We start from the raw sequence: 26165 nt of genomic DNA, 5'->3' as shown, positions 1-26165 counted from the left end.
ATTGGGGGGTGCCAGCCAATCCACTGCGGATCCAGTGTAGGTAGCAACGAAAGCGACGAGAAAACAACAAACATCTTGGCGATGACAGTCTCGGGCACCGTTGCCAACAACCCAGACTTAACAACCACATCACCAATAGGAACCACATGCATGCCGTGTTAAGAATCGGTTTTGTATATGTACGTATGTACGTTGTATTTATACCTGCCATGTTAATATAAAGAGAAGAGGTGGAGGTTGAGACCCCACGAAAACCCTAAACTGTTTTTATCTTGGTATCAGAGCGTAGGTCGAGTTTTTCCGCCGCCGCCTCTCCTCTCGAGCTTGTGGACTACATCATCACCGGCCTTGGATCTGCGTTCAACTCCCTCGCCGGTCCCCTCAACCTGTCCACCCGCTCCATACCCTACACCGAGTTTTACTCGAGTGTCCTCTCCTTCGAGGACATGCAGGCGCAGCAGGCCGAGACGGAGGAGTGGCCATCCTCGGCCAATGTCGTGTCCCGACCTGGCCATCAGGAGGGATCGGGGTACCAGCCCGCGTTCTCGCCGCCGCCCCAAGGAGGTGGTCGCTCGGCTGGGCAGCTCTCACACCAGTCTGGCCCTAACGGTGGCGGTGGTGGCGGTGGTGGCGGTGGCCGCCAGAATTACGGCGGCGATGGGGGCGATCAGGGGCGCCCCAACTTCAACAACAACGGCAACGGCAATGGGCGCAATGGCAATGGTCACCGTCGTCAGCGCCCCCAGTGCCAGATCTGCCAGTACTGGGGTCACGTTGCGGCGACTGCCGCAATCGCTACAACCCCGACTTCCAGCCTCGCGGGAACAATCAGTGCTCCGGGAACTCTGCTTCAACGAGCTCCACCGACGTCCCCCCTGGTTCATGGACTCCGGCGCGACGGACCATCTAACCAGTGATCTCTCGCGGCTCAACGTGCATGAGCGCTACGCTGGGAAGGACCAGGTTCACGTGGCCAATGGGCAAGGTTTGTCTATTTCGCATATTGGTCATTCCTCCTTAGCCGGTTCATCCCTTAAATTGAAAAATATTCTCCACGTTCCGCATATTAGCAAAGACCTCCTTTCTGTTTATCGCCTTGTTCATGATAACTATGTCTTTGTTGAATTTCATCGTGACTTTTTCTATGTCAAGGACAAGACCACGAGGAGAATACTTCTTCACGGTAGAAGCCGGGATGGACTCTATCCGATCCCAGTTAGTCGAGCGTCTTCAGCGTCCTCGTCATCGTCCACCCACACTTGTTCCAGCGTCCAGGCCACCTCCTCACAGTGGCATCAGCGTCTAGGTCATCCTACAAATAATGTAGTGCAAACTATTGTTAAGAATAATGAGTTATCCTGTGCTCCTAGTGATACTTTGTCGGTTTGTGATGCGTGTCAGCGTGCCAAAAGTCATCAATTGCCATATAATTTGTCTCATCGTATTTCCACTATGCCTCTTGAATTGATTCATTCCGATGTTTGGGGTCCTGCTGTGGCCTCCTCTGGTGGTTTCAAATACTATGTCAGTTTTATTGATGACTATTCGCGCGTTTTTGTTGGATCTACCTTCTTAAACACAAATCTGATGTCGAGCAAGTTTTCTGTGCTTTTCAGGCTCATGTTGAACGCCTTCTCAACACCAAAATTAAGGTTGTTCAGTCCGATTGGGGTGGGGAATACCATAAGCTTCACCGCTATTTTCAGCGCACCGGCATCTCTCACCAAATGTCATGTCCCCATACCTCCCAGCAAAACGGTGTTGCCGAGCGCAAGCATCACCATCTCGTTGAGACAGGGCTTGCTCTGCTTGCGCACTCTTCCCTCCCATTACGCTTTTGGGACCGCATGCCCACTCTGTTCCTTCACAAGGATACTCCTATTCATCGCCTTTTTAAGGTTCAGCCCAACTATGATTTCCTTCGCATATTTGGTTGCGCATGCTGGCCTAGTCTACGCAAATATAATACACACAAACTTGAGTTTCGTTCCAAATTGTGTGTCTTCCTTGGCTATAGTCCCATGCACAAAGGTTATAAGTGTCTAGATCGCTCCACTGGCCGCATTTATATCTCTAGAGATGTTTTTTTGACGAGTCGTGTTTTCCCTATGCCACACCGGGTGTCACGGTTGATATTCCTACACTTCGTCATGCCATCTCTTTTCCTGCTTCTGAACCGGCTACGAATGATCATGTGCGTAAATATGACCTAACCTACCTGTGCTCTAACCCGACTCCGTCAGGTGATGCTCCGTGTGTGCAGGTCTCTTCATGGATCGACGTTCCCGCGCCGGCCTCCGCCCGTTCGATCGACGTGCATGGCACGCATGCTCCCGGCACACCTCCCCATGTGCCCGCTCTCGCGACCACGTCGCCCGATCCCGCACCTACGTCCGACTGCGGGATCGACGTTCCGCTGTTTGGATCGGGCGCGTCACCTGAGGCGCATGTTCCCTCGCCTCCGTCGATGCCGTCTGCAGCTCGCGGCGCGTCGCCCTCTCCAGCGCAGCCCCCGTCGCCTTCTGCTGAGGGCTCCGATCCCTCAGCCGCGACGTCTTCGGCTGCTCCGGCTGCACCTGCTCATCAGATGGTCACACGGCTGCGTGACAACACGCGGCGTGATAAGCAATATACGGATGGAACTGTGCGGTATAATCCGAGTCGTCGCGCCCTGTTTGCTGCCCCAGTGTCTCATCGGGATGCTCTTCGTGAACCGGCGTGGCGTGCTGCTATGGCAGAGGAGTTTTCTGCCCTTACTCACACCAGAACATGGACATTGGTTCCTCGTCCTCCTGGCACTAATATTGTTGGCAGCAAATGGGTCTTCAAAACCAAGCATCGTCCTGATGGTTCCATTGAGAAGCATAAAGCGCGTCTAGTTGCCCGGGGTTTCACACAGCAGCAGGGTCTTGATTATGGTGACACTTTTAGCCCGGTTGTGAAGCCTGCTACTATTCGAGTGGTCCTCTCTCTTGCTGTTTCTCGAGGCTGGACTCTTTGTCAGATCGATGTCAGCAATGCCTTTCTTCATGGTTTCTTGGCTGAGGATGTCTACATGCAGCAGCCACCTGGTTTTGAAGATCCTCAATATCCATCTCACGTTTGCAAGTTGCAGCGTGCTATTTATGGGCTGAAGCAATCTCCTCGAGCTTGGTATGCTCGTCTCAGTGCTCGCATGTTCCAGCTTGGTTTTGTTCCATCCAAGGCTGATACCGCCATGTTCATCTTAAAACGGTCTGGTGTTCAAGTTTTCATGTTGGTATATGTTGATGACATTGTTATTGCTGGCTCTACTCCTGCTGCTGTCGAAGGACTCATGCGTTCCCTTTCAGACACCTTTTCGATCAAGGATCTTGGCTCCTTGGCGTACTTTCTTGGCTTAGAGGCTGCTTGCAATTCAGGGGGGGTGATACTCACTCAGCGCAAGTATGTCTTGGATCTCTTGCTTCGTGTCAATATGGAGAATTGCAATCATGTGCCTACTCCTCTAGTGCCGACTGAGCATCTTGCCCGTGATACTGGAGCACTTTTGGGTCCTGATGATTTTTTCAGGTATCGCAGTGTTGTTGGCAGTTTGCAGTATTTGACGCTTACATGGACGAATATATCCTTTGCGGTAAATAAAGTATGTCAGCTCCTTTCTCAGCCCACTGAAGCACATTGGGAAGGTGTCAAACGTATTTTGAGCAATCCGCCGATGGGTTCGGGGCCGAGACCCCCGAGCCCAGTCCTCAGAGCCAATCCTTTTCCCGAAGTTATGGATCCGTTTTGCCGACTTCCCTTGCCTACATTGTTCCATTGGCCAGAGGCTGTTCACCTTGGAGACCTGATGCGGTTATGAGTACGACCGGGCGTGGACGGTACTCGGTCCTCCGGATTTTCATGGGCCGCCGGGGACGCACCGGGCACCGCGCGACGTGCGGTGCTCTTCCGACCACTGGACCCTACCTCCGGCTGAACCGATTCCGGGGTTGGCGGGCCGTTAAGCAGAAAAGATAACTCTTCCCGAGGCCCCCGCCGGCGTCTCCGGACTTCCTAACGCCGCCGTCAACCGCCACATCCCGGCTCGGGAAATCTTAACCCGATTCCCTTTCGGGGGATGCACGTGATCGCGCTATCTGCCGGGGTTACCCTGTCCCAACCTTGGACACCGGTCTACGGATACGCAAATCACCTTTTATGAACATCAGTATTTTTACAGATGCGGATTGGGCAGGATGTGTTGATGATCGACGCTCCACTGGAGGGTTTGCTGTCTTTGTTGGACCGAACCTTGTTTCCTGGAGTGCAAAGAAGCAGCCTACTTGTTTCGAGATCGAGTACCGAAGCAGAGTATAAGGCACTAGCTAACGGAGCCACTGAAGCTATGTGGGTGAGTTCTTTGCTTAAAGAACTAGGAGTAATCCAGCAGCGAGTTCCAGTTTTGTGGTGTGATAACCTAGGGGCTACCTATCTTACAGCGAATCCAGTTTTTCATGCTAGAACTAAGCACATTGAGATTGATTTCCATTTTGTGCGTGAGCAAGTAGCTGATGGCGCTTTGAAGGTGAGGTTTATCTCTTCTCAAGATCAGTTGGCTGATGTGTTCACAAAACCAGCCACACGGCAGATGTTAGACCGATTTAAGTCCAATCTAAACCTTGTATGTAGTAGTAGTTTAGATTGAGGGGGAGTGTTAAGAATCGGTTTTGTATATGTCCGTATGTACGTTGTATTTATACCTGCCATGTTAATATAAAGAGAAGAGGTGGAGGCTGAGACCCCACGAAAACCCTAAACTGTTTTTATCTTGCCGGACCCAGACGAAGATGAATGGCAGCAGCCGCGACCCGGGGAAGCACTGCTGTACGTCGGGGTGGATGGAGAGAGGTCACGGATGGGAGTTCGGATCTGGTGGTGGTGGTGGGAAAGGACGCCGATGGAGAGAGATCAGGCTGGCGGCAGCGATAGCCCCCCCCCCCCCTCATCGGCATGGACGCGAGATTTTCAAAAAAGACTTTGTAGCTACTCTGTACCTGTTCGAAATATTACTATGAAAAGCAATATTACTAAGCATATTGTACTAAAAAAAATTTATACTCACGAGTTACAAAAGAGCGGGGAGAAGAACATTTTGCAAGTCGAATCATACGGTAATCTTGCTGACCTATTCACAAAGTCACTACTAGCTCCAACATTCAAAAAATATGTTCACGGAATTGGTATGCGACACCTTTGAGATTTTCAAGGATAAGGGGAAGTCTCCCTCTGAACTCTAACCCATTCAAAACATTATATACACGTTTTCTCCTTTTGAGTTTACTCTCATGATTCTCGTCAAGATTCTAGTGAGGTAATATCAACACAAATATTATGCCATACCTCCTATTTCCTCCCACTAGAGTTATTAATGGATATATACATGACATATTAATTGTTCTCTAAACTTTCAATGAGTTTTATCCTTTCAAGGTTTTCTCATATATTTTTTCCATTTCGTAGGAGGTTACTATACCATTGTGATCAAGATCCAAGGATTCTCTGAATTATACAAGACATAGAAGAAACGACTTTGTGCAAGGGGAATGTTAGGATATAGATTACAACTGCTCTAGCTCGTTGTTATATGCCCAAAGCGTCGTACCGTACAGACATCCTTATAGACACATGTTCTCTAGGAACATAAGATATATGTTTGATCAACATGTGCCTTGTAAATACGCTTCCCCGTATAACCGATATAGAACTGTCACGTCTCCTTGTTACGATGCCTCCAAGAGGCACCAAACCCTGTAAATGCTCAATTCTGAAAATCAATAGATCACAAGTTTCACTCTCAATCTTCGAAGTTATACCAAAATCAAGCGATGCCGCTATCTAGTGATGTACTACCACGTGCAGACGGACCACGCGCTGCCTCTTGTGTATGTATGTGCAAGAACAAGCACTGCATATGCGCATGTTTGTCTAATATGTTAATTGGATTGTTGCACACCGAATCGAAATGGAGAACGGGTCAGTTCAGGTGGAGCGGTATGCCGCGTAGGAAGACGTGCTCGCCTGAGCTAATTACTCCCTCCGATCCGAAAAAAATGTCCGGCGGTTAATATAAATACGTTTTGCAAATAAACCCTTCTACAACCAGTAAAAAACGGTTGACCCTCTCTAGGTGGTCGGTGGGAGTCTGAGAGGCAACCGTCGTATCGAGGGAGGAGGGGCGTCCAGGTCCGGTGCGCGCTGCGCGGCGCCGGCGAGGCCTAGCTAGAGCCATTCCGCTTCATTCCTCTCGCCTCGTCGCCCCCGATATTTTGCAAGAACCTGAGCCGCCGGAGATTCGTCGATGGACGAACTGAGGCGTTGGGAAGGAGGTCCGGAAGCAGGGAAGACGGCCGGCGACGGCGGAGGGCTTGTGCGGCCGGCGAGGAAGGGCGGGGGCGGGGCAGGTCGACGGGATTAGATCTTGGGATGGATGTAGGAGAGAGAAAAGTGAAGGGGAACGAGGGAGCCTGGGATGGTTCGTGTACGTCTCCTCACATTTTCTTTCAACCTGTGTTGCGGGACGGAGACAAAGAATGGTAAGGTGGACCGCGGGTTCAGAGAAAAGACAAACTCAAGGTTCTTTTTACAAAATAACTTGTCAGACACATTTTCCGGATCGGAGGGAGTAGAAAATTAGTGAGGAGGTTTATGTGGTAAGATGCCAGCGAGCGGGAGGGGATCGATTCAGAGAGATGGGGAAGAAGGTTCTTACAAGTGGGGTCCATACGTCAGTGGGAGCAGCCTCTAGTACTGGTTAGGATTGTAACTTCGTGTTCTCAAAAAAAAAAAGGATTGTAACTTCCTGCTACGTGAAACAGGGTTCAACGTTTAAAATAGTCCAGGCTCAGTAAGTTTAGAGTGCCAATTTGGAAATCTAAGGTTTATTTTAGCGTGCCAATTTGGAATTGCACGCTGCACGTTCAGGTAAAAGTGTAAAACAGTCCAAAAAATCTAAGGTTTATTTTAGCGTGCCAATTTGGAATTGCACGCTGCACGTTCAGGTAAAAGTGTAAAACAGTCCAAAAATTTAATTACACAGACGGAATACGAAAAGAGAATGGAGGTGCGGGGAATCGAACCCCGTGCCTCTCGCATGCGAAGCGAGCGCTCTACCATATGAGCTACACCCCCGTTGACGAATGGCAGGCAAGTCCAAAATACTTATTTCTTTTGTCTTAAATATTGTAGACCTTTCTTTTGTGTTCCTGAGAAATCAAAAAAAAATCCAGCGCCACTTTTCCCGGCCTAGTTCCATTTGGATGTGGCGAAGAAGAGAAATAACTTTTCAGCTCGTCCTGGCCCATTTCGCGCGCAGGTTCCATGGAAAAGGCACTCTAGGTATCAGGAGTTCAGTAAAGTCATATTGGATCATGGGCACTAGTGCTCTCACTGTATTAAAAAAATTGAAAATTATATTTATATGTTTAAAAAAATTATGTAACAAAATTCTAAAAGTACCAAATGATGTACCCCACTAACCTACAAAATCTCAATTTCAAATGTTTTGTTTTTTGACCTATACAAAAATAACAAAATCTGTTTTCTTTTTGTAGATTTGAATCACTATACTCAGATCTATGTATTTGTTATTTTTATGCAGCCTAAAATACACATTATTTTCAGTTAAAAATTTACACGATTATGGGATACAATACCGGCTACATCATGATTTATTTTCAGATTTTTGTGAAGCTTAGAAATATGATTTTTAATTTATTTTTCGAAGTGAGATCACTGGTGCTCATGTGCACCAAATCTCTGTCCTTCAGTACGGGCAAAACGTACTGACACCACATCTGTAGGCACTGGCGGAGCTTAGTAGGGGCCAAACTGGGCCATGGCCCGCCCAGCTTTTTGGCAAAATAATTTTTTGATACTACGCATCAGATTTTAGCCCAACAAAACGCCCACCTGGGCTGCCTCCCACCGTTCCACCGTACAGAGATGGGACTACACGGAATTCACAGAGCCATGGCATCGCTAGGTTTAGAAATTTAGGAAGGGGGAATCGGCCTACCAGGGGAAGCAGGGAAGGCGGAGCAGGGGGCACAGCCGTCGCAGCGCCGCCCGCAAGAACGCCGAACAGGCAGGGCATCCGCTGGAAAGAGGTCCAGCAGTTTAGTTAGCAATCCAGTTATGGTTCTTTCATCCCCAAACTCCTAGTTAGCAATTTTTCAATTTGATGGCATGGATGTGGATTGGTTTGTTCACTGAATGTGTTGTGAATTTTACAAATTGCAACATACAAACAGCCATCAGAAAGGGCACACAGAGAAGAGACGATTTTATCTTATAAAAGAAAAGGAGATGATACAAGTAAATCTGAAGAAGATCCTTCAGCGGCTGCAAATGATCATTTACCTTTGCTTGAATTGTAACAGCACCAGCAGTCAAACACCAACATAACCTCGGTGAAGGACTTCACGCAAATGAATCGGTTGCATTGAGTATGTACATTGCCTCATGCCTGACCATCTACAATCTAGCTCCTTTTGGTAGCAACTTTTGGTACAACTTCTTTTGTGATGTACTAATATTATGTATTGTTGATCTATAACCAATGAAAGCAGTAAATTTAAGTAGTGACAGTGGGAGCAGCGATTTGGCTCCCGGGCGCACCTACTCCCGCGTGGTGATTGGTCCACTGGTGCATAGGGTGGTGTGCCACTTGATTTTGGTGAAGGAAATACATATGGTAGAAATTTGGCTGCAGGTATGTGAATCGTATGGGATTTAATGGGCCAGGGGTAAAGACATGAACGTCGCGTGGGATGGTCATTCCTGTACCGTCGGTACATAATACCACGCAAAATTACATCTCTTAGTTAAGGGCATCTTCAACGCGGCGATCCTTCCCATGCCCGCGTGTCCGGATGAGTCGAATCGGACAAAAACCCGGCCCAGCACGCGGATCCATCCCAAAAACGGATGGCCGCGGTGTCCCGGACGACCCAAAGCCGGCCTAAATCTGGGCCGCGTTTGCGTGGCCGCGGACGCCGATGGTTGGCCGCTCCCGTCCGCCCCTTGTCCGCCCCTGTAACGCGTATCATAGCGAGATAGTTTCTTTCTTCATTAAAATTAGCCATTATATTTTTTCTTAAATCTACTACTACTAGTTTAGGTACGTACGGGGCCGGCGGGGAGGATTCCACTCCAGCTTACTAGTTGGGTGGCTCGGTGGCGGCCCTCTTGCTGCATTCCACGGCCGCCCTCCTCCTTTCCGTCCTCGCAGCTCGGGCGTGCTCGCGCTCACCCTCCTGCGGCGACACCATCCGCTTCCCACACAGCTCGAGCTCCTGCTGGGCGGCGCGTTCCACAGCGGTCCGTGCCTCCAGGCGGACGCGGTCGGCGGTCTGGACCTCGTAGTTGTCCTCCCGACGGCGCATGCGCTCTTGGCGGCCGCGCTCCGCCAACGCAGTAGCCTCCCGGGTGCGTCGCTCGGGCGAGGGCAGATGGATGAGGTGGCGGGCTGCTCGCATAGCGAGGAGCTGGTTCTTTTGGCCGAGGAGGTCGCCTAAACGGCGGCCGGCCTGACAGGTGGCCTCGTGCTCCTTCGTCACGCGTGTGAGGTCGGCGAGACGCTCCTCGATGGCGACGTTGATGTTCGCCAGCGCGAGGTCGTCGAAGTAGTCCTCCGCGTCGACGGGCTCCGCCTCCTCCTCTGCGGCCTCGTACCAGCCGTCCGCGGTCTCGTGCCATCCATCCGCAGCCACCTCCACCAGCTCCGCGTCCTCTTCCTTCTTCGCCGCCCCCTCGGCAGCGACGCGCAGCGCCTCATCGTCGGCGACCCAACACGCGTCCGCTCGCTCCTCCTCCGTCCGCGGGAACCTGGCCCGAGCGGTGAGGGAGAGCTTGCCCACGTGGCCTGCAGGGTGCGCGACATGGCGATGGATGTGTAGAGGGCGCCGGAGAAGGAAGAGGGGGAGAGGACGGTGGAGCGGGTGTGAGGTCTACGAGGTCGTCGTCGTCTTTTATATCCGGCGGCCTTGGCGTGAAATTTGGGCGCGAGCGCGTGCCGATGGCCTTTTCGCGCGCGCAGGAACCCTGCTGCACGCGGAACTTTCCCGCGTGTTCTCCGGCCCGCCATTGCTGTCCCGTCGAGGCCTGCCATGGCGCAATGCCGCCCAGGAAAGACGAACCACGTGGCGGATTTTTGGTCGCCGCGTTGGGCGCAGCGTGCAACCCAAACAGACAAGCGGACGCGGGCCGCTGTCCGAGTGTCCGCGGCCATCGAAACGGCCGAAAACGGACGGCCTAGCGCATCCGTTTGGGTCGCCGCATTGGAGATGCCCTAACAGCAGCAAAATAGGGAGTGAGTGGTACAAATCTATATCCAACGAGACTTCCCTTTTTGAAGCCTTCTGGTTTGTGGATTGGGACAACGGACCACGGAAAAACGTGAGCAGCCTCTCCCCCTATAAGAGCATCTCCAACCGCATCCACAAAGTGACCCATAAAGAGATTTGGAGCTCGCCGGATAAAATTTCGTTCCTAGCCACGCGGCTTAATACGGTGTCCGGTGTCCCGAGCCCTTCCCCGCTCCACAAGAGACGCTTCGGGCATGCCGAACATAACGAAATTTGAGGTGGGGAGCAGTGGGACTGACGCGTCAGCGACACGTAAGCCTAAAACCCCGTCGCCTACCTCTGGTCAAGCGACGTTAATAGCGTCCAGCTTTTCCAGGCGACGCAGTGACGCGTCTCGTCGTGCATGGCCGCGTGGCCATCCGCGCCGACATTTATTGCGGCCAACGCCCCGCTGCCACTTCGCTCCTTCCTTCCCCATTCCAAACTCGCCGCTCCCAATCTCCTCCTCCCTCGCCGCTCCCAAGCTCGTCGCTCCCAATCTCCTCCCTCGCCGCTCAAATGTCGTCGTCCCGCAAGAGCGTCGCGGCGAACGGCTTCGGCCGCGGCAGCCTCACCGTGGCGGAGGCGTGGGCACCGTACCACGCGGGATATCCTGTCCCGCCGCACGTACGCCTGCCAAGCAGTAGCGGGTGGAGGATTGTCGTCAACGGCGTCGGCGTCCTGCCGCCGCCGGGCACAGAGCGTTGGAGGGGCGCAATCAGGACCTGGCGGGCTCGCCTCACCGCCGAGGAGCGAGCCGATCCAACCTAGGTGGTGCAGGGGACACCGACGACTCCTACGGCCACACCGAAATGCAGTCACGCACACTGTCTCCTGCTCCATCCCCGGCATGGGATCCGTGGCTGCCGTCATCGCAGGCTCCCCTTCCTTCTCACTACCGGTCTACCAACAGCCATGGCGGACGCTGGACATTATTGACCTCGTCAGCAGTATTCCATGGCTAGGTTTTAGCAGGCCTTGCTGGCCCTTTTAAATTTTAAGCTTTTTTCTACATTTTTATAATTATGTAAATAATGGGCTTTTAATTCATAAAAAAAATTCTTTTTTTTATGCGTCGAGTCGGGACACCCTAGACACAAACGGATGCGCAGATTTCGACCAACGCGGCAGCGTCGGCTCGTTATATGTCCTAAGCTCGTTCAAGCGAAATCGGTACTAACGTTGGTCCAACACGTTATATCTGTCATCTGTACTGGCACCTGTGACAACCGGATGGTAATAAATGTGCTGGACTGTGAGCCTAATACTACTGTTCAATAATCTAGATACCAAGTCGAATACCTGAGCATATACACAAGAGGGGGACCAACTGTCCTCTGCTGGTTGGTTCAAGTCGGGAGAGCAAATAGACCCGGGAGCCAGTTTGGATTTCCGCTAATGTCTAATGAAGTGGTCTGATTGAGAACAAAATTTCTGTGTTATTTTTTAGCCTGGCCCGCCCATGATATTTTTTTTAAGCTCCGCCACTGCTGTGTAGGTATCAGGAGTTCTGTCCCTTTGCGATCGTGGATCGAAAAATGCACCGGATCCAGGTATAACGGCTCGATGCATAGTAATTGGGCTATCGGTGAAGACGTAAACGCGGTTTAAATATAGGCTTTGGATGCGTGTGGGCCGATGATGCGTGGCCTCGTCGCATGACCACTCGCTTCTCCCACGGGCCCGACATGGCTGCGACCTAGGTCGATTCGTATTCTCAGGCACGCCAGTGGTAGCGACGATGCATCATTTCGGCAGTCTGCGTCATATTAATGGTGATGCCTTGCCTGTCGAGTGGCTGCCGCTCACCTCTGCGAATGAAATTAATGTCGTTGCTAAACGTGCCGCGCCTCTCAGCTGCCTCCGGCGTATCTAAAAGGGGCGCGTGCTCGGGTGCCTCATTCCCTCCTCAAACCTAGCCGCTGCACAACCTGCACCGTAGTACCACCTCGCACCTCTCCTCTGCAGCGTCGGCGGTGGCCAGGCTACTTAGCCTCCACCTCCGTCTCCACCTTCCCCACCCGACAACTCCGACACCGACGAGTTCGACGACTAGAACGATGTTATCGACGCGGCGATGAACGCAAAGTTCATAGATGACGCAGAGGAGGATCGGGCGGTCCTTGCGGCGTTCGACGCGGAGCAGCAATACCGTCGGGAGGCGCCAGCCGTAGAGTAGTAGTCGGATGACGACGACGACGACTTGAGCGGGCCTTACCCGGAGGAGGAGGCGGCGGAGCAGAGGGCCTTAGTCGTGTCCTTCGAGATGCTGAAGAATGGCAAGGATGACGCCAACTGGGCGCTGCGACAGCAACTACTAGATGACGCGGCGGCCCATCGAGATCTGGCGACCGTGCAACGCATGGAGCGGCGACCGGCGATGGAGAAGCGGAGGAGGGAGGAGACAACGAGGCTGGGTCTCCAACCGTCCCGAGGGGCTACAAGTAGGCTAGGGGCTTAGCCGTTTTCGTTTTAGTGTTTGGTTTTTCTTATTTGTCATTTATTTCAAATGTAAATTATGCTCTTTAATTGAATGATTTTTTTTTGAAAAAATATAGTCACGCGGTTAAAAATGACTATTTTTATGTCTACGAATCGACGCAAACGAACACAGTCGGTTGTTTTGAACGTCTAATTTGCGTCGTGCGCTGAAGATGTCCTAATACAATTTAGAAAGGTGAAACCTTTCCCTTACTTCGTCCATCCATCACCATGGACTTCAATATGAAACTAGATTTAGATGTGCGCCTTGGCGCACGATCCCGTGAAAATCGTGTTGGTGTTTATTTTGTATAATCACGATTAAATAAACTGCCAATCTGAAAATACATTTATTAGGTTTTACTGGAAGCAATTAAGATAAAACCTCAGTAACGCCTGAAGCTCATGCTCTTATTTAGTAGTTACCAGAAGCAATTAGGAGTGGCGGCCGTCTTTCGCATTAATAAACATTTTGAAAAGACAACAACCAGATACTCTGGCGACTTTCGCATTAATAAATATTTTGTAAAGACAACAACCAGATACTCTTAACAAAACATGAGTGTCACACATACACAAATGATATTTTAGCACCTAGTAAAATACTATGTTAAGCATACAACTCGATATAGAGAATGTAGGGAAATATATCACACATAACATGAACAAATGCATATAGATGTTTCACTGGTCTCCACTTTAGATGTACCAAACGACTATAAATGGAATAACACATATTCTTTGTAGTCCATGGAATGTGAAGAACACAAAACAAACATCCATGATAAATTAATAACACTAAAAGCTAAGGCTCCTGGGAAAACAAAAAAGCAAAGCTTGAATCAAAGGCTGGTATCACGTTGAGCCTCAAACAAACAGCTATGCTGACCTTCTCAAAGCTATATGGACAGAGAAATGAATTGGCATCTGCATGATAACATTATAAGAAGGCACATATTGTGAAATGGAAGATAGCGATGGCCGTAACAGAGATATTGATGAACTTGTTGGCTGCCATATAGCTCCAACCTGTTAATAGTGGAGGAAAATAGAGTAAAATGGAAAATATATGAAAGTTGCAAGTCTCCTGCCAAAGAGGAAACAAATCATTACACATTGCATATTATCGTATTTTTTTTGGTATTAAGAGGAAAACCAAGTGATGCAAAAAGGGAGCCAGACTAAAGTTAAAAGAGAACATGGTCACATGACGTTGCCGCATAGTTGATGCACAAAAGAAGAGAGACCGACGATGTTTAGATTGCAACTACGCAGGTACATTGACATTGTATAAAAGGTTTATACTATTTGGATAACCCAATTTGCTGGCCATAATGACTGACTAAATCGGGCGCCTTGGCACACGATCACGTGAGCGGGAAAATACTATTTTGTTTAGGTTTCAAATATCGTTGCAAACCATAGTAAATCACAAACCAAGAAACAAATATTCTATCATAGAGATCCGAAAATAGGTACTCATTAAGCTAATATTAATATTGTTCCAAGCCTATTATATAACATAGCCGACAAAATTCATTGGTGCATTCTATGGAAATCTTTAGACCATTAAAAAGTATCAGACCTTTGACAACTCCAGTAGAAAGTTAAATGCATTCAGTAGCTTGAAAAGTTTAGACCATAAAAAGTGTAGTTGGATTATCACCCAGTGGATATTATGGATCAGAGGGAGTAAAATTTTACAGTACGAGTAGATTTGCAACAATATTTGGATACACTTGGTAAAAATGATGGGTCTGGCTCGTTTATAAAAACAGAGGTATGCAAGCAACATGAAGGAGAAAACAAAAGATGAAAGAAAGCTATATGGAGGACTGACCATTAGCAGCATGTGTAGCTTTGACTTCGTGCTTGGCCACCAGACGTGACACCGAGCCCCCTGCGTCAATGAATCTAGGCTTGAAACACATGCAAGGAATGTTGAGGTACGAAGAACTGAACCAATCTTGTCACAGGTAGAAGAGTTTGCCTAATGTTATAAATTGGTAATTATGTGGCAACGTAAACAGGAAATAGACATGATCCATCGGTAATTACGTGGCAACGTAAACAATATAGTAGCCATCGCCAAGTTTTCTGTAGTCACGTAAAGAGACCATAAAAGTACGTTAAAATATATACCTTCGTTGTGCCAAATATAACTGTTTATGCAATTGAGACCATAAAAGTAACGCTTTTTGACACTATGCAATAACATTTGTCGTCTCCTTGAATTACCACTGCCATATAAATGAACTAAAGGTGCTACAGAGAAAAACGAGAAATGAATTGTCAAGTACATAGGGGTGCACCAATACCATCAAGGGCTTTTAAACCACCTACAATTGATTAGCCACACTACACCACTGGGTAAATTTTTCTCTATTGATATGTTGGGATTAAGGAGATGAAGTCATTTTGAAACTATCATAATTTGTATGGCAATCCCTACGAATGTAGTTAAATCCAGAAATGACTCCCGGAGGCCAGAAAAATTAACCAAGGAGAGCACTTTTAATAATCACACAGGTGATGAACACCTGAGAAGTTCTTTCGTCTTGGTAGTTATTGTCTAAATATTCCCGCCACACACATACTAATGCCCTTTGCCTACTAACGATAGCATTGACCCCACCCTAAATCTTCAATGCCTGAAAACAACAAAACAAGAGAGAATATAGGTACAATAAGAAAAAAGGTAGAATATAGCTAGAAGAGTAGGTTTCGGTGAACAAACGGAAAGATCCCCAACTTGCATAATGGTAAAAAAAATCAAAAAGTTCAACATTTACCTGCGCGAACATCAAGATGTATGCCCATTCTTATATTAAACACCATCTTCTTTCTTTATAATACACGTGCACCAGAAAACAGAGGGTAGAATCAAATGGGGAAACCTAAAAACAGAAATGCAAAATATAGTTGGCGTGAAGAGAAAGCTAATAACTTCTTAGACGTGTTTAATTGGACTGATGACATACATGATTTCGAGGCACATGGATTTGACCCCATCAAGTTCCTGTAGATAACGGCACGGAATATCTAATTAAGGTAAAATGAAAAATCCTTGAAAATATGAGTTAACTCAACACACACGGCTTACCACAACATAAATTTGTCCACGGAAATTGGATCAAATGGCTCAAGGTCCATTTAACTTTCGAGAACAGAGATAACTTTGTTATTGTCCTGTCTCTTTAAACAACATGGAAATAATCTACAATTCTTTAAAAGCATAGTTTGTAGTCAAATTATTGAAATCTTAAGTTTTTGATTGAGAAACAAACACATTTGACTACAAAGGTCAATGATGAACCAATATCCATCAACAAACTGGATCAATATTGGATCCGAATAGACAAAAAGTGGATCATTTTACCTGAGTTTGTCCCTTTTGATGCTTAATCACAAGGAGCGCCTCAACCTCCTGCATGTACATAGATCGACCCAATCCTGGTACACGAAGGCAAGAAAATTAGCACCTCCGATCTGAGTCAGATAACAAGCATGCAGTAGAGGGGATTTTCGGTACAAACCTGAACCGTCGTTGCAAGCCATGTTCAATCTCCAATCGATCACCTGACCCAAATGTGTAGAGGGAAGAGCTGTCAGGTTGCCCTGGATTACTGAAGCCTAATATGAAAGAACTAAGGGACCCATTACATTAGAATATTTAAATCCATGACCTCAGTGTGGTGCTTTATAAACACCAATCTGAACCCACAGATGATTCACATAACTCTGAACCAATGTGTGATCCTGGTAGATAAAAAAGTGCATCATTTTACCTGAATTTGTCAATTTTATTGCATAATCCCAAGGATTGCCTCAATCTCTTGCTGCTACATAGATTGATCCAATCCTGCTGCACCGAAGGGAAGAACATTAGCACCTCCGATCTAAGTTAGAAATCAAGAAGACAATAGAAAGGATTGTAAAACAAAAGGAAGCAGTAAAAATGAAAATGAACACCAATCTTACCAGTCCGTGTAACCGCAACCAGAATATGAAAGCAGACCAAGTATACTCTAAAGTGATAATCTTGGCCTCCTGACCATGTTCTACGCTGCCAATCCTGTATTGGACATAAATTGGTTCTGCTTATGAGTGCAATGGAACCAATATAGAAAGGCCTGTTATGATCGACTTTGCGTCAACTTGCATATTTAATAGACAAGGTAGTGAAACTTCGTTAGCTAAATATCCTAGAGGAACTTGAATGCCAATCTGCATATTTAATAGACAAATACAATTTACAAAATCAAATACCATTTGAAGAGTTTGAATAACCTAGTAAAGTAAACTGACTCATATATGACAGGCGCCAATGCTTTTCCATGAAACTCAAATACATACCATATTTAGGCAAATAGATTTAATGGCCATATGAATATATGTGTTTAACCAAGAATTGTTCAATCACTGTAAGACCTATTGACGTAAGCACAGTGAAGTACTGGCTAGACCAAGTGACAACACAGATGCAAAGAAAATATTAGAAAGTGAAATCATGGTTGGAGCATCAGCTTTGTATCCTAATAGGTCCAGGAATATGAATGGCATATAGTGAGCTACCGATAGAGAGAGCGAAACAGAGGAATATGAAGGGCATAAGTGCCCCAATCTGAAATGTCTTAGTCCGGCATTCACAACGACACATTATCAATTTTACCATAATTCAGTTATTCTAACCATTCTTGCAAGAAGAAATTTGTTCTAAATTGTTATACATTTAAAGTGGCATAAATTAGATATTACAAATTCAGTTTTATCATAATGGTATCATCTTGCAATTAATTACCACTCAGTTATACATTCAAAGTGACAAAATTTAAGAGGAGGGCCAATAATAGAAGAACGTTTGGCTTAGAAGCAGAATAACAACGGATCAAGCAAAGCATGGGATGCATTATGCAAAACAGGGCATGTACAGACCTGATGATAAACCTCAAAAAGTAAAGAAAACACTAAAAGGGTCAATGCTTGAGTAGTTACAGCTCGAGTAGCAAATTTCTTGGCTTTGTTCTTGTGTTGCGAGCACTTGGCGAGCAGAACAGCAGTCTGTTGACAGTATTTGGCCGAAAAATCATATGATGAAACTAAAAAAAAAGTTGATCAGTGAACTAACGTCACCTCTCGCTGTCTGTCAGTACAGCCGAAGTCGTGCTAAAGCCAGCGGCAGCCCATGCTCTTTCTTGTCGGCACCTTCTGCTGTTGCCACCTTCATAAGTGGCTGATTGCCCTAAGTTGAAAAGACAAAAGCAAATTATTCAGTTCCAAATAAAGCACAATAGTAAAACCAATAGATTGCATATATCTATGTGTTTTGGTTGTGCAATGTGTAGGCTGATTTGAAACTGAATCTAAAATAGTACAGCAGACACGGTATCTATTGTACAGGTTGCAACCTCCACACAAACGCTTCTTACAGAGAGAATGTGATAATAATATTGCAATGCTGCAGATTATACAATCACTTCTTGCACACCCTTGCTCTATCTCTATGAATATAACTACTTTTCAAATGCATAAGAAGCTAGAGCAATATATCAATGGATCATACTGAAAAGAAGCCAGCAAGAAGGCAGCTCTTCTACAGTATGAACAAAATCTTTCAGAGATTGCAGAATGTGTAACTGCTATAAACATAAGGGGAAAACACAAGCTGTATTCAAGGTTTAAACTATCAGTTTCTGGCCACCCTCTGTCATTCTTTGCTTACACGAGTATGCTCCTCTTGTTCACCACCACTTTCAATGGGTCAACTGAAATTCAACAGAGGAACGACAGTGTGCTGAACTCATATTCAGTAGCAGAATTAGATAAGCAGGAATCATGTGATGGTAATGATAAGCAAAACATGCATCAAAAACCATATTGCCACGGAGCAAGACGAAACGAAGAGGGCAACCCATGCACTTTATACATTGGTACCCATCAAAGCAGTTGGGTCATTTCGGCACGCAAGGCTGAATTTAATCATCCCAAACACTGCAATGTACCACAGAGGGCACCAGCAGCACGAAATCATATGTTAGAACTCAATTTATAAACACACACAAATTTAGTTTGACAAATCAAGAACTTACATATGAGTCAGTATTACATCTCTTATGCCATAATATTGAACATATCGTGCTCCTTGCTGGCTCGAATGTCATGTTTGATGTTTCCCTAGTCACCAAACAAGCGAGAGAACACATAACACATGAAAGTGTCAACTCACATCCGGATTGCACATATGAATTGAATCCAGAATTGAAGGGAAGGGATGGGGACAGAACAACCCGGACATGATAGGCTTCGTTATCACCTCCCGACAAATCCATGGCCTGAGCTCCATGTATCCATCTGAAAAGACGGTCATCGTCGAGCTGCGAACACATAACACATGAAAGGGTCAATTCACATCTGGATTGCACGTATGAATTGAATCCAAAATGAAGGAAATGAAGTGGGGACACAACAACCTGGACATGGCAAGCTTCATTATCGCCTCCCGAACAACTCCATGGCCGAGCCATGCAATTCAAATGATTAACAAAAAATTCATAGATGTAGGACAAACCGAAACTAAGTCGATGCACACCGAGCTGCAGCTTGTCGTTGTTCACGATCCGCTTCTGGATTTCCTCTTCTTTCCATACAGTAACAAATACAGAAATTTAAATTTAAGTGATGGCATTTGACCCAGAAAATCAGGTATTGATCCAATTGGTCTGAGGTCTCCTATTCTTCCCCACACACATTCTCTTCTGCATTCTGCCCACGCATCTCCTTATCTGGGTCCTCCTCCTAGTTCTCACCGGCGGCTGGACACCACGGTCGAGCTGCCGCTGAACATCATGCAGGGCCGGTAGGGGGTGAGCCCCATGAAAAGGCACGAGCAGAGGATGTGAGAGAGGAGGCTGACCTGGTGTTTCCCTCTGGTAGGGTTTGGCGGCTGCTCGTGGGCGACGTGCACAACGGGGCCTCTTTGTTTGGCCCGGGCGTCGACGGCGAATAGGACCGCCTCCTCCTCCATCCCTCTACGTCCTCGTCGGGTCGCTTTTACCAACTCAGAGACAATTAATGCCTGGTTAAACCTCCTTTCAGGCTGCCTTTCTTGGCTGGAACACAAACACAAGGACGACCGAAAATCAGATCGAGAGAATCAATAAAAGCTTCCACTGCAAGATTTGTGTCAAACATCTTCTAGGCAAAAATTAAAGATGCAGGACTATGGGGATTAAGCAAAGAGAGATAGGAGATCAGGAAGAAGAGAGGAAAAGTACCCTGGATTGTTGACCTCGTTAATCAAATGTGCTCCTCCATTGAATGAATGGAGGGCAGCAACACGAGCGGCAATCAATCAACAACCTGCCCGGCCGGACGGTCTCCGTGCACGCGGAGATGGCCAGGTGAGGAAGGCATAGGAGCTTGGACCTGCATCTCCCTGGAACCTCGGCTGGATGTGCAGCCTCCGCTCGCGAAGGAGAGGGCGAAGATCCTCACGGCCGGGGGAGACGAGGCGAAGTGGTCGAGTTGGAGGAGCAGCAGCCGGAAAGGACGACGGACGCGACGAGGAGTGGCGGCGCACGAGGAGGACGAGGGACGCCCTCCTGCTCAGCAAGCGCCGCCCCAACGCCCCCCTTCTCCGCATCCCGGCATGGTCGCCCGCTCGATCTGCCGGTCCCCCTTCGTCTTCTTGCCAAGGGAGAGGAGGGAGGAGCAGGAGAGACGTGGTGGGAATTGGAGAGGAGGCGAAGCGTGAGGGGATTGGGCAGCGGTGGCTAGGGTTTCTAACTTGGGCTAGCGCTTTTATATGTCACAGTGAAGAAAAACGGACGGCCGAGATTCGTCGCAAGGAAAATCCGACGGCTCACGTGCGAGGATCGCTGTGAGGCCCCCTATGGGGGGCATCATATATACCTTCAGATTCCCCACGGCCACAAACTTTACATAATGGACGTCCCGCTTACGTGTGAATCCAACCAACCACTGAGCCGCCCAACGATTAATGACGTGTGCACACGATTTCAGCAGGGACAGAAAGAGAGAGGAAGTCCACATCGGAGCCGTGATGGAACGGCCCGCCCAGGTGCTAGGAAAGCCAAACCAGGACCTCCCACTCACCAAACCCCACCTGCCTTCCGGGCCCACCAGTCAGCCGCCCGGCTCCCACCCTTTGACTAGACTAGAAGCGCACGCACGCTCCCCTTCTCTCTCTCCCCTCTGACCGCCCCCAGTTTCTCCCTCCTCTCACGCTGCCGTCCCGACCCCGTCATCTGCTCTGCTCCCCGCTTCCCGCGCCGCCGGCCGCCGCCCGTCGGCCCCCTACACCGCGCGAGCGAGCTCTCCTCCTCCCCCGCCGACGACACCTGCTCTCCTGCCAAGCGCCCGGTAAGCCCTAGCCCCCGCATGATTTCTCCGGCACCATGCCCGATTCCATACAATTCTCGCGTGCGTGCTGTCCGTTCGGAGCCCCTACACGCTTCGAGGCCGTGCTCGAGACCGAATTCCATCCCGAATTCTTAGCTGCTGCTGCCCGCTGCTTCCGGCAGAAGCTTCAGGTGCTGGCAGCTGTTCGGGGTGTAGGCATGAGCTTAGTAATTATCGCTAGAGCTTGGAAACAAACCCGTACCTTCAATTCTCTCGTCCCGCCCTTGTCCTCTTGCACTGCCTTACCCTTGGAACTTAGCCGATTCGGCGAGCCGTTTAGGCGCCTCCGGTTCATTTCTTTACTGCGCCGTGCCAGCGTACCGTCTGTCATTCTCTCGTAGGATCTTTTGGCTCATCCGCCGCGTACAGCTGATTGGGCTGTAAAGAAACAATAAGGATATGTCTGTGCTTAGACTGTCGGTTTTGTCACTGTTCGACAGCCTTTACTTTACTGTGCTAATAATACCCCTGTTCTGTTCTGCCTTTCTTGTCATGCTTAGGTGGCGGCTCTGCCCCTGCTCCAAGTGATCTCGCACATACAGCCGGCCCTGCTTCAAAAGTTCAGGCAGAGGGACAACAAAGCAATTTGTTTTGTTGTCCCGCTGTTCTGAGCCGGGAGGGGGAAGACCCGGCATGGCTGATGCTAGCTCCAGGACTGACACCTCCATAGTTGTGGACACAGACGACAAGAATCAAAGGGTAATCCCTCCCCTCCCCTCCACTCTCTCTCTATCCATTCTACTTTGTGTCTCTGGTTCAGTCATGCATAAGAGATAGTCAGAATTGGAAATGATGTGTCTATCCCGACTTGCTGATTAATTTAATTGTCTAATAAGAGGTGAAGAATGGCACTGCATTGGATTTTTTTTTTTTCCTTTTTGAGATGGGCTTCTTTCGAAGCACAAACTTTTAACCGGGATGGTTTTGATGCCAGTGCTTGATGCTTCTTTTTGCCATGTCCATGCTACCATCTGCAGATTGTTGTACACATTTGCTCAAGTGCCTAAAGATATAAAACACTTCTTAAATTACATATCAACTTGCAAAGTGAACAGGACTACTGCCCAGCGCTATCAGTTCCATCAGGTGGGGAATATTCAGTGTTGACTACAGTAAAATGTGAAATGTAAATTCTCTTGGATACTCTGAAACTTTTGACCAAACAATGGCAATTCATTAATGAAGTAATCAACACTCTCTGGAGTTAGAACGTACTTTACATCCATAGGAAAACACACGAAAACTATGGTTGCTCCCTCGGTTCCAAATTAGTTGTCGCAGCTTTTGTCAGATTTGGCATGTATCTAGACGCATTTCAGTGTGTAGGTTTGCTCATTTTGGGAAAAAAGTTGCGACAACTAATTTGAAACGGAAGTAATATTTCTTATTTATGTCCCTCATTTTCCCTTTCTCATTTATCTTTACATATATAGTATTGAAATTCCGTCAGGGGGCTGTTTTGCCAAGTTTTCTTTTGAGTTTTCAAAACATAGCTGACTAGGCACATCATGTACATCTTAAACATGAATTGCACCAATAAAATAATTACTAAAGGTGATTAGCAGATTTTCTTTGTAAGATTTGTAGGTAGTAGGTGCTAGTACGTTATGTGCAATCTCCTCGAGTTATTAATACATCCCTTCAGATGAATGGAGAAACTCTAATATTAACTCTGTAAAGTGCCTATTTTTGTCGTGGAAATGTCTGTCAAGTTCTTGTGTCAACCGTCACTCGTAGGATGTTTTTTATTCTGCTTATGTTTACTATTGTATGCCAACTCTGTTTTTTTTTCCATTATACTGCATTATGTGAAGTGTCTCTAATTTTTTCTTAACCAAGTCGTGCAGATGGAAAACGGACAAAATGGAGCTATTGTGCCTTCCAATTCTTCTGATCCATCTGACAGGTCTGACAGGCCTATGGACCAAAAGGTGCTACTTTATCTTCTATTCCTTGATAATGTCCCTTGTCCTTTCATAATAATGGTATTTAGGCCACATATTTACCTTTTATTTTTTATAGGTCTTACGGCGACTTGCCCAAAATCGCGAGGCGGCACGAAAAAGTCGTCTGCGAAAAAAGGTACCATATCCCTGCAGCATGCACATGTATTTTAATGTATCAAGGTAGGTAACTTCGGGTTCTTACTTATTAGTTATTACATCGGGGAGCTACTGCTTCATCGTGGTGCAGTCATGTGCAAATGTCAGGGATGAGCTGGTGGGTAGATGTGTGATAGGTGTGTAGTCTTTTAGCGCTTCTAATAGCACCGAAATTTCCCAAATTCTTAATGCATATGCTAATAAAAAAGTAAACAATTCAAATTTACTTTTGCTTTGAAATAAATAGTCAGTGACCGCCAAAGGACTTGTTTGCTTGATGTATTTCCAACCCTGATATCCTACAGTCCTCGAATAATATACCGATGTTGTGAATTGTATGTACCGACTTCTTTCAGCATTCACTTTTGAGTTCATTCATTTGTTAACAGCCATCCTAATACTTCTTGTTTCTCAAAGGCATATGTACAACAGCTAGAGAGCAGTAAGCTGAAACTTGCAAGTCTAGAGCAAGAGCTCCAGAAAGCTCGACAACAGGTATGTGTCTATTTGCCAATGTTTGTAGAGTGTCTAGTTGATTTCCCGTTTAAATTTTTTTTTACTTGGATGTTGTATTTCAGGGAATCTTCATTTCTAGCTCTGGAGATCAAACTCATGCTATGAGTGGAAATGGTAAGTTCTCTTTATGTGTGACCAAGCGTGCATGCTCGCTAATCAATCATTGTTTACAAGTTTATCAAAGTATGCTCAGCTGTACCTGAGCATTCATTTGGAGTACAACTAAATCAGTGCGCTTGTTTCTGCAGGAGCAATGACATTTGATTTAGAATATACTCGATGGCTAGAAGAGCAAAACAAGCAGATAAATGAGCTGAGAACTGCAGTAAATGCGCATGCAAGTGATAGTGACCTCCGTCTCATTGTAGATGGGATAATGGCACATTATGACGAAATATTCAAGCTCAAGGGTGGTGCTGCAAAGGCTGATGTGTTTCATATGCTTTCAGGCATGTGGAAAACACCTGCTGAAAGGTGTTTTTTGTGGCTCGGGGGTTTCCGTTCGTCTGAGCTTCTGAAGGTGCACAAACTATATGCTGAATATATAAGTAAACCTACTGAACGAATATTTTTGAGTAGTAGAATGTCAGATTTTATTGTATGTTTCATCTATGCTTCATGGTAGAATTATATCTCATGTTCCATGTAAATTTCCAGCTTCTTGTAAATCAGCTTGAGCCTCTAACAGAGCAGCAGTTGATGGGGTTATCCAACCTCCAGCAATCCTCGCATCAAGCTGAGGATGCACTATCGCAAGGAATGGAGGCACTGCAGCAATCGCTGGCAGAAACGTTGGCTGGTTCTCTTGGCCCATCAGGATCTGCAGGAAACGTGGCAAACTACATGGGTCAAATGGCTATGGCCATGGGAAAACTTGGAACCATTGAGAATTTCCTTCGTCAGGTATTTAAACATCATTTTTCCTACCTCCTGACTTTGGCAGATATGTAGTTTTGTTTCTTTTTTTGTGATTAGAAGACCGTAGCTCTAAAGAATTTTTATGTTCTATTTGTGCTAGGCTGACAATCTACGGCAGCAAACTTTGCATCAAATGCAAAGAATCCTAACAATACGGCAAGCTGCTCGCGCTCTCCTTGCAATACATGATTATTTTTCACGTTTGCGTGCCCTGAGCTCTCTCTGGCTTGCTAGGCCACGGGAGTAACTTACTGTGCGCCATCTTTTGGTTCTTCACGAGCTGATCCTGGAAATGTGGGCAAATTGCGACGCATTTGGGGAAGACTGGTTGTTCAGTTCACTCTGGAAAGATATATATTGACACCTCTGGTTTCGTATTGTACTTCGATGTTGTACAAGTAGGGGTAACGCTTGTAACTGTAAGTTATGATGAATTTATGATTGACATATTGTACAATTGTACTAGCAATAAAAGTAGATAAAGCTGCAATAGGATCCAGCGATTGCGCCTGTTAGAAATGAAAAGCGAAATGCAGCATCTTGTGATGAGTGGTATGTCAATGTTCTCTGTAGCTTCTGAAAGTGCTCAGAGAAAGATTGGATTTAGGCGCGCACCAAAACCTTGTGGCCTTGCCTTTCAGTAACAGAGGATAAGTTTCGCACGGAAACTGACGTCAAATCTGTTTTAAGATATTCATATCCGAGTTTAAAGAATTCGGCGGATAACAATTTTGAAGTGGTGCTCCGGATAAAATATATGATATGGTATAGCAAATCGCATGCGAATATGGATTATCCGAAATTTAGTTAGGATAATCTGAAGATTTTAAAAAGATAATCCAATTTTTCAGTCAAAAGCCAAGGATAATCTTGCAAGGTTAGTAGTTATTGAGTTACCAAATTTATTTGAGTAACATGTTTAGCTCTAAAAAATTTATCGGTGCTTGAGTTTTAGCGCATTGTGTACAAACTTGAATGTTTAAATCTCTCTCAAGAGTTGCAAGAACTATAATATCTACCGATGAGAGCATATATTCGACTATTTTTATTTCCGGTTCAAGTTCATCCTATTTTCGATTCGAATTCGCAGTCCGGTATATCCGAATTCGAATCCGAAACCGATCAATATCTGCACTTTGATCCTAATCCGAGAAAATATATAATAAAAAATATGGTATGAGCAAAATCCGTTCTGATCCGATCCAGTTACACCCCCACTTATATGTGCATACACCAGATTACATGTACACGGTATTACAACAAACCCTAGAGGCGAACCATCGATACTAACAACCAGATAACTATACACATTAACACACACCCTCAATCACAAAGTCACAACTATGGGACACGAAGCTGAGAT

General features: G+C 46.7%; 1 protein-coding gene, 1 long non-coding RNA gene and 1 other non-coding gene across 3 annotated transcripts; 1 reads left to right on the top strand and 2 right to left on the bottom strand.

Moving 5' to 3' along the window:
• Nucleotides 1–7076: 7076 nt before the first annotated feature.
• Nucleotides 7077–7149, bottom strand: TRNAA-CGC. Its single transcript has one exon. It is a non-coding gene; the product is annotated as a tRNA-Ala (tRNA).
• Nucleotides 7150–13493: 6344 nt separating this feature from the next.
• LOC124682133 lies at nucleotides 13494–15047 on the bottom strand. Its single transcript, XR_006996164.1, has 2 exons — nucleotides 14686–15047; nucleotides 13494–13874 (listed from the first exon to the last, which is right to left on the bottom strand). It is a non-coding gene; the product is annotated as an uncharacterized LOC124682133 (long non-coding RNA).
• Nucleotides 15048–21207: 6160 nt separating this feature from the next.
• Nucleotides 21208–25292, top strand: LOC124682132 (transcription factor TGA2.2). Its single transcript, XM_047216883.1, has 9 exons — nucleotides 21208–21227; nucleotides 21767–21965; nucleotides 23114–23197; nucleotides 23289–23348; nucleotides 23786–23863; nucleotides 23947–23998; nucleotides 24133–24404; nucleotides 24542–24787; nucleotides 24903–25292. Exons 2-9 carry the CDS (start codon nucleotides 21900–21902, stop codon nucleotides 25047–25049), a joined length of 1005 nt encoding a protein of 334 aa, XP_047072839.1. The 5' UTR covers nucleotides 21208–21227; nucleotides 21767–21899; the 3' UTR covers nucleotides 25050–25292.
• The last annotated feature ends 873 nt before the right edge of the window (nucleotides 25293–26165 follow it).

Source organism: Lolium rigidum, unplaced genomic scaffold, assembly GCF_022539505.1.
Source record: "Lolium rigidum isolate FL_2022 unplaced genomic scaffold, APGP_CSIRO_Lrig_0.1 contig_68569_1, whole genome shotgun sequence".
Taxonomy (NCBI): Eukaryota; Viridiplantae; Streptophyta; class Magnoliopsida; order Poales; family Poaceae; genus Lolium; species Lolium rigidum.
Note: the sequence above shows the minus strand (reverse complement) of the source record. Positions and strands in the feature narration are given on the sequence as shown.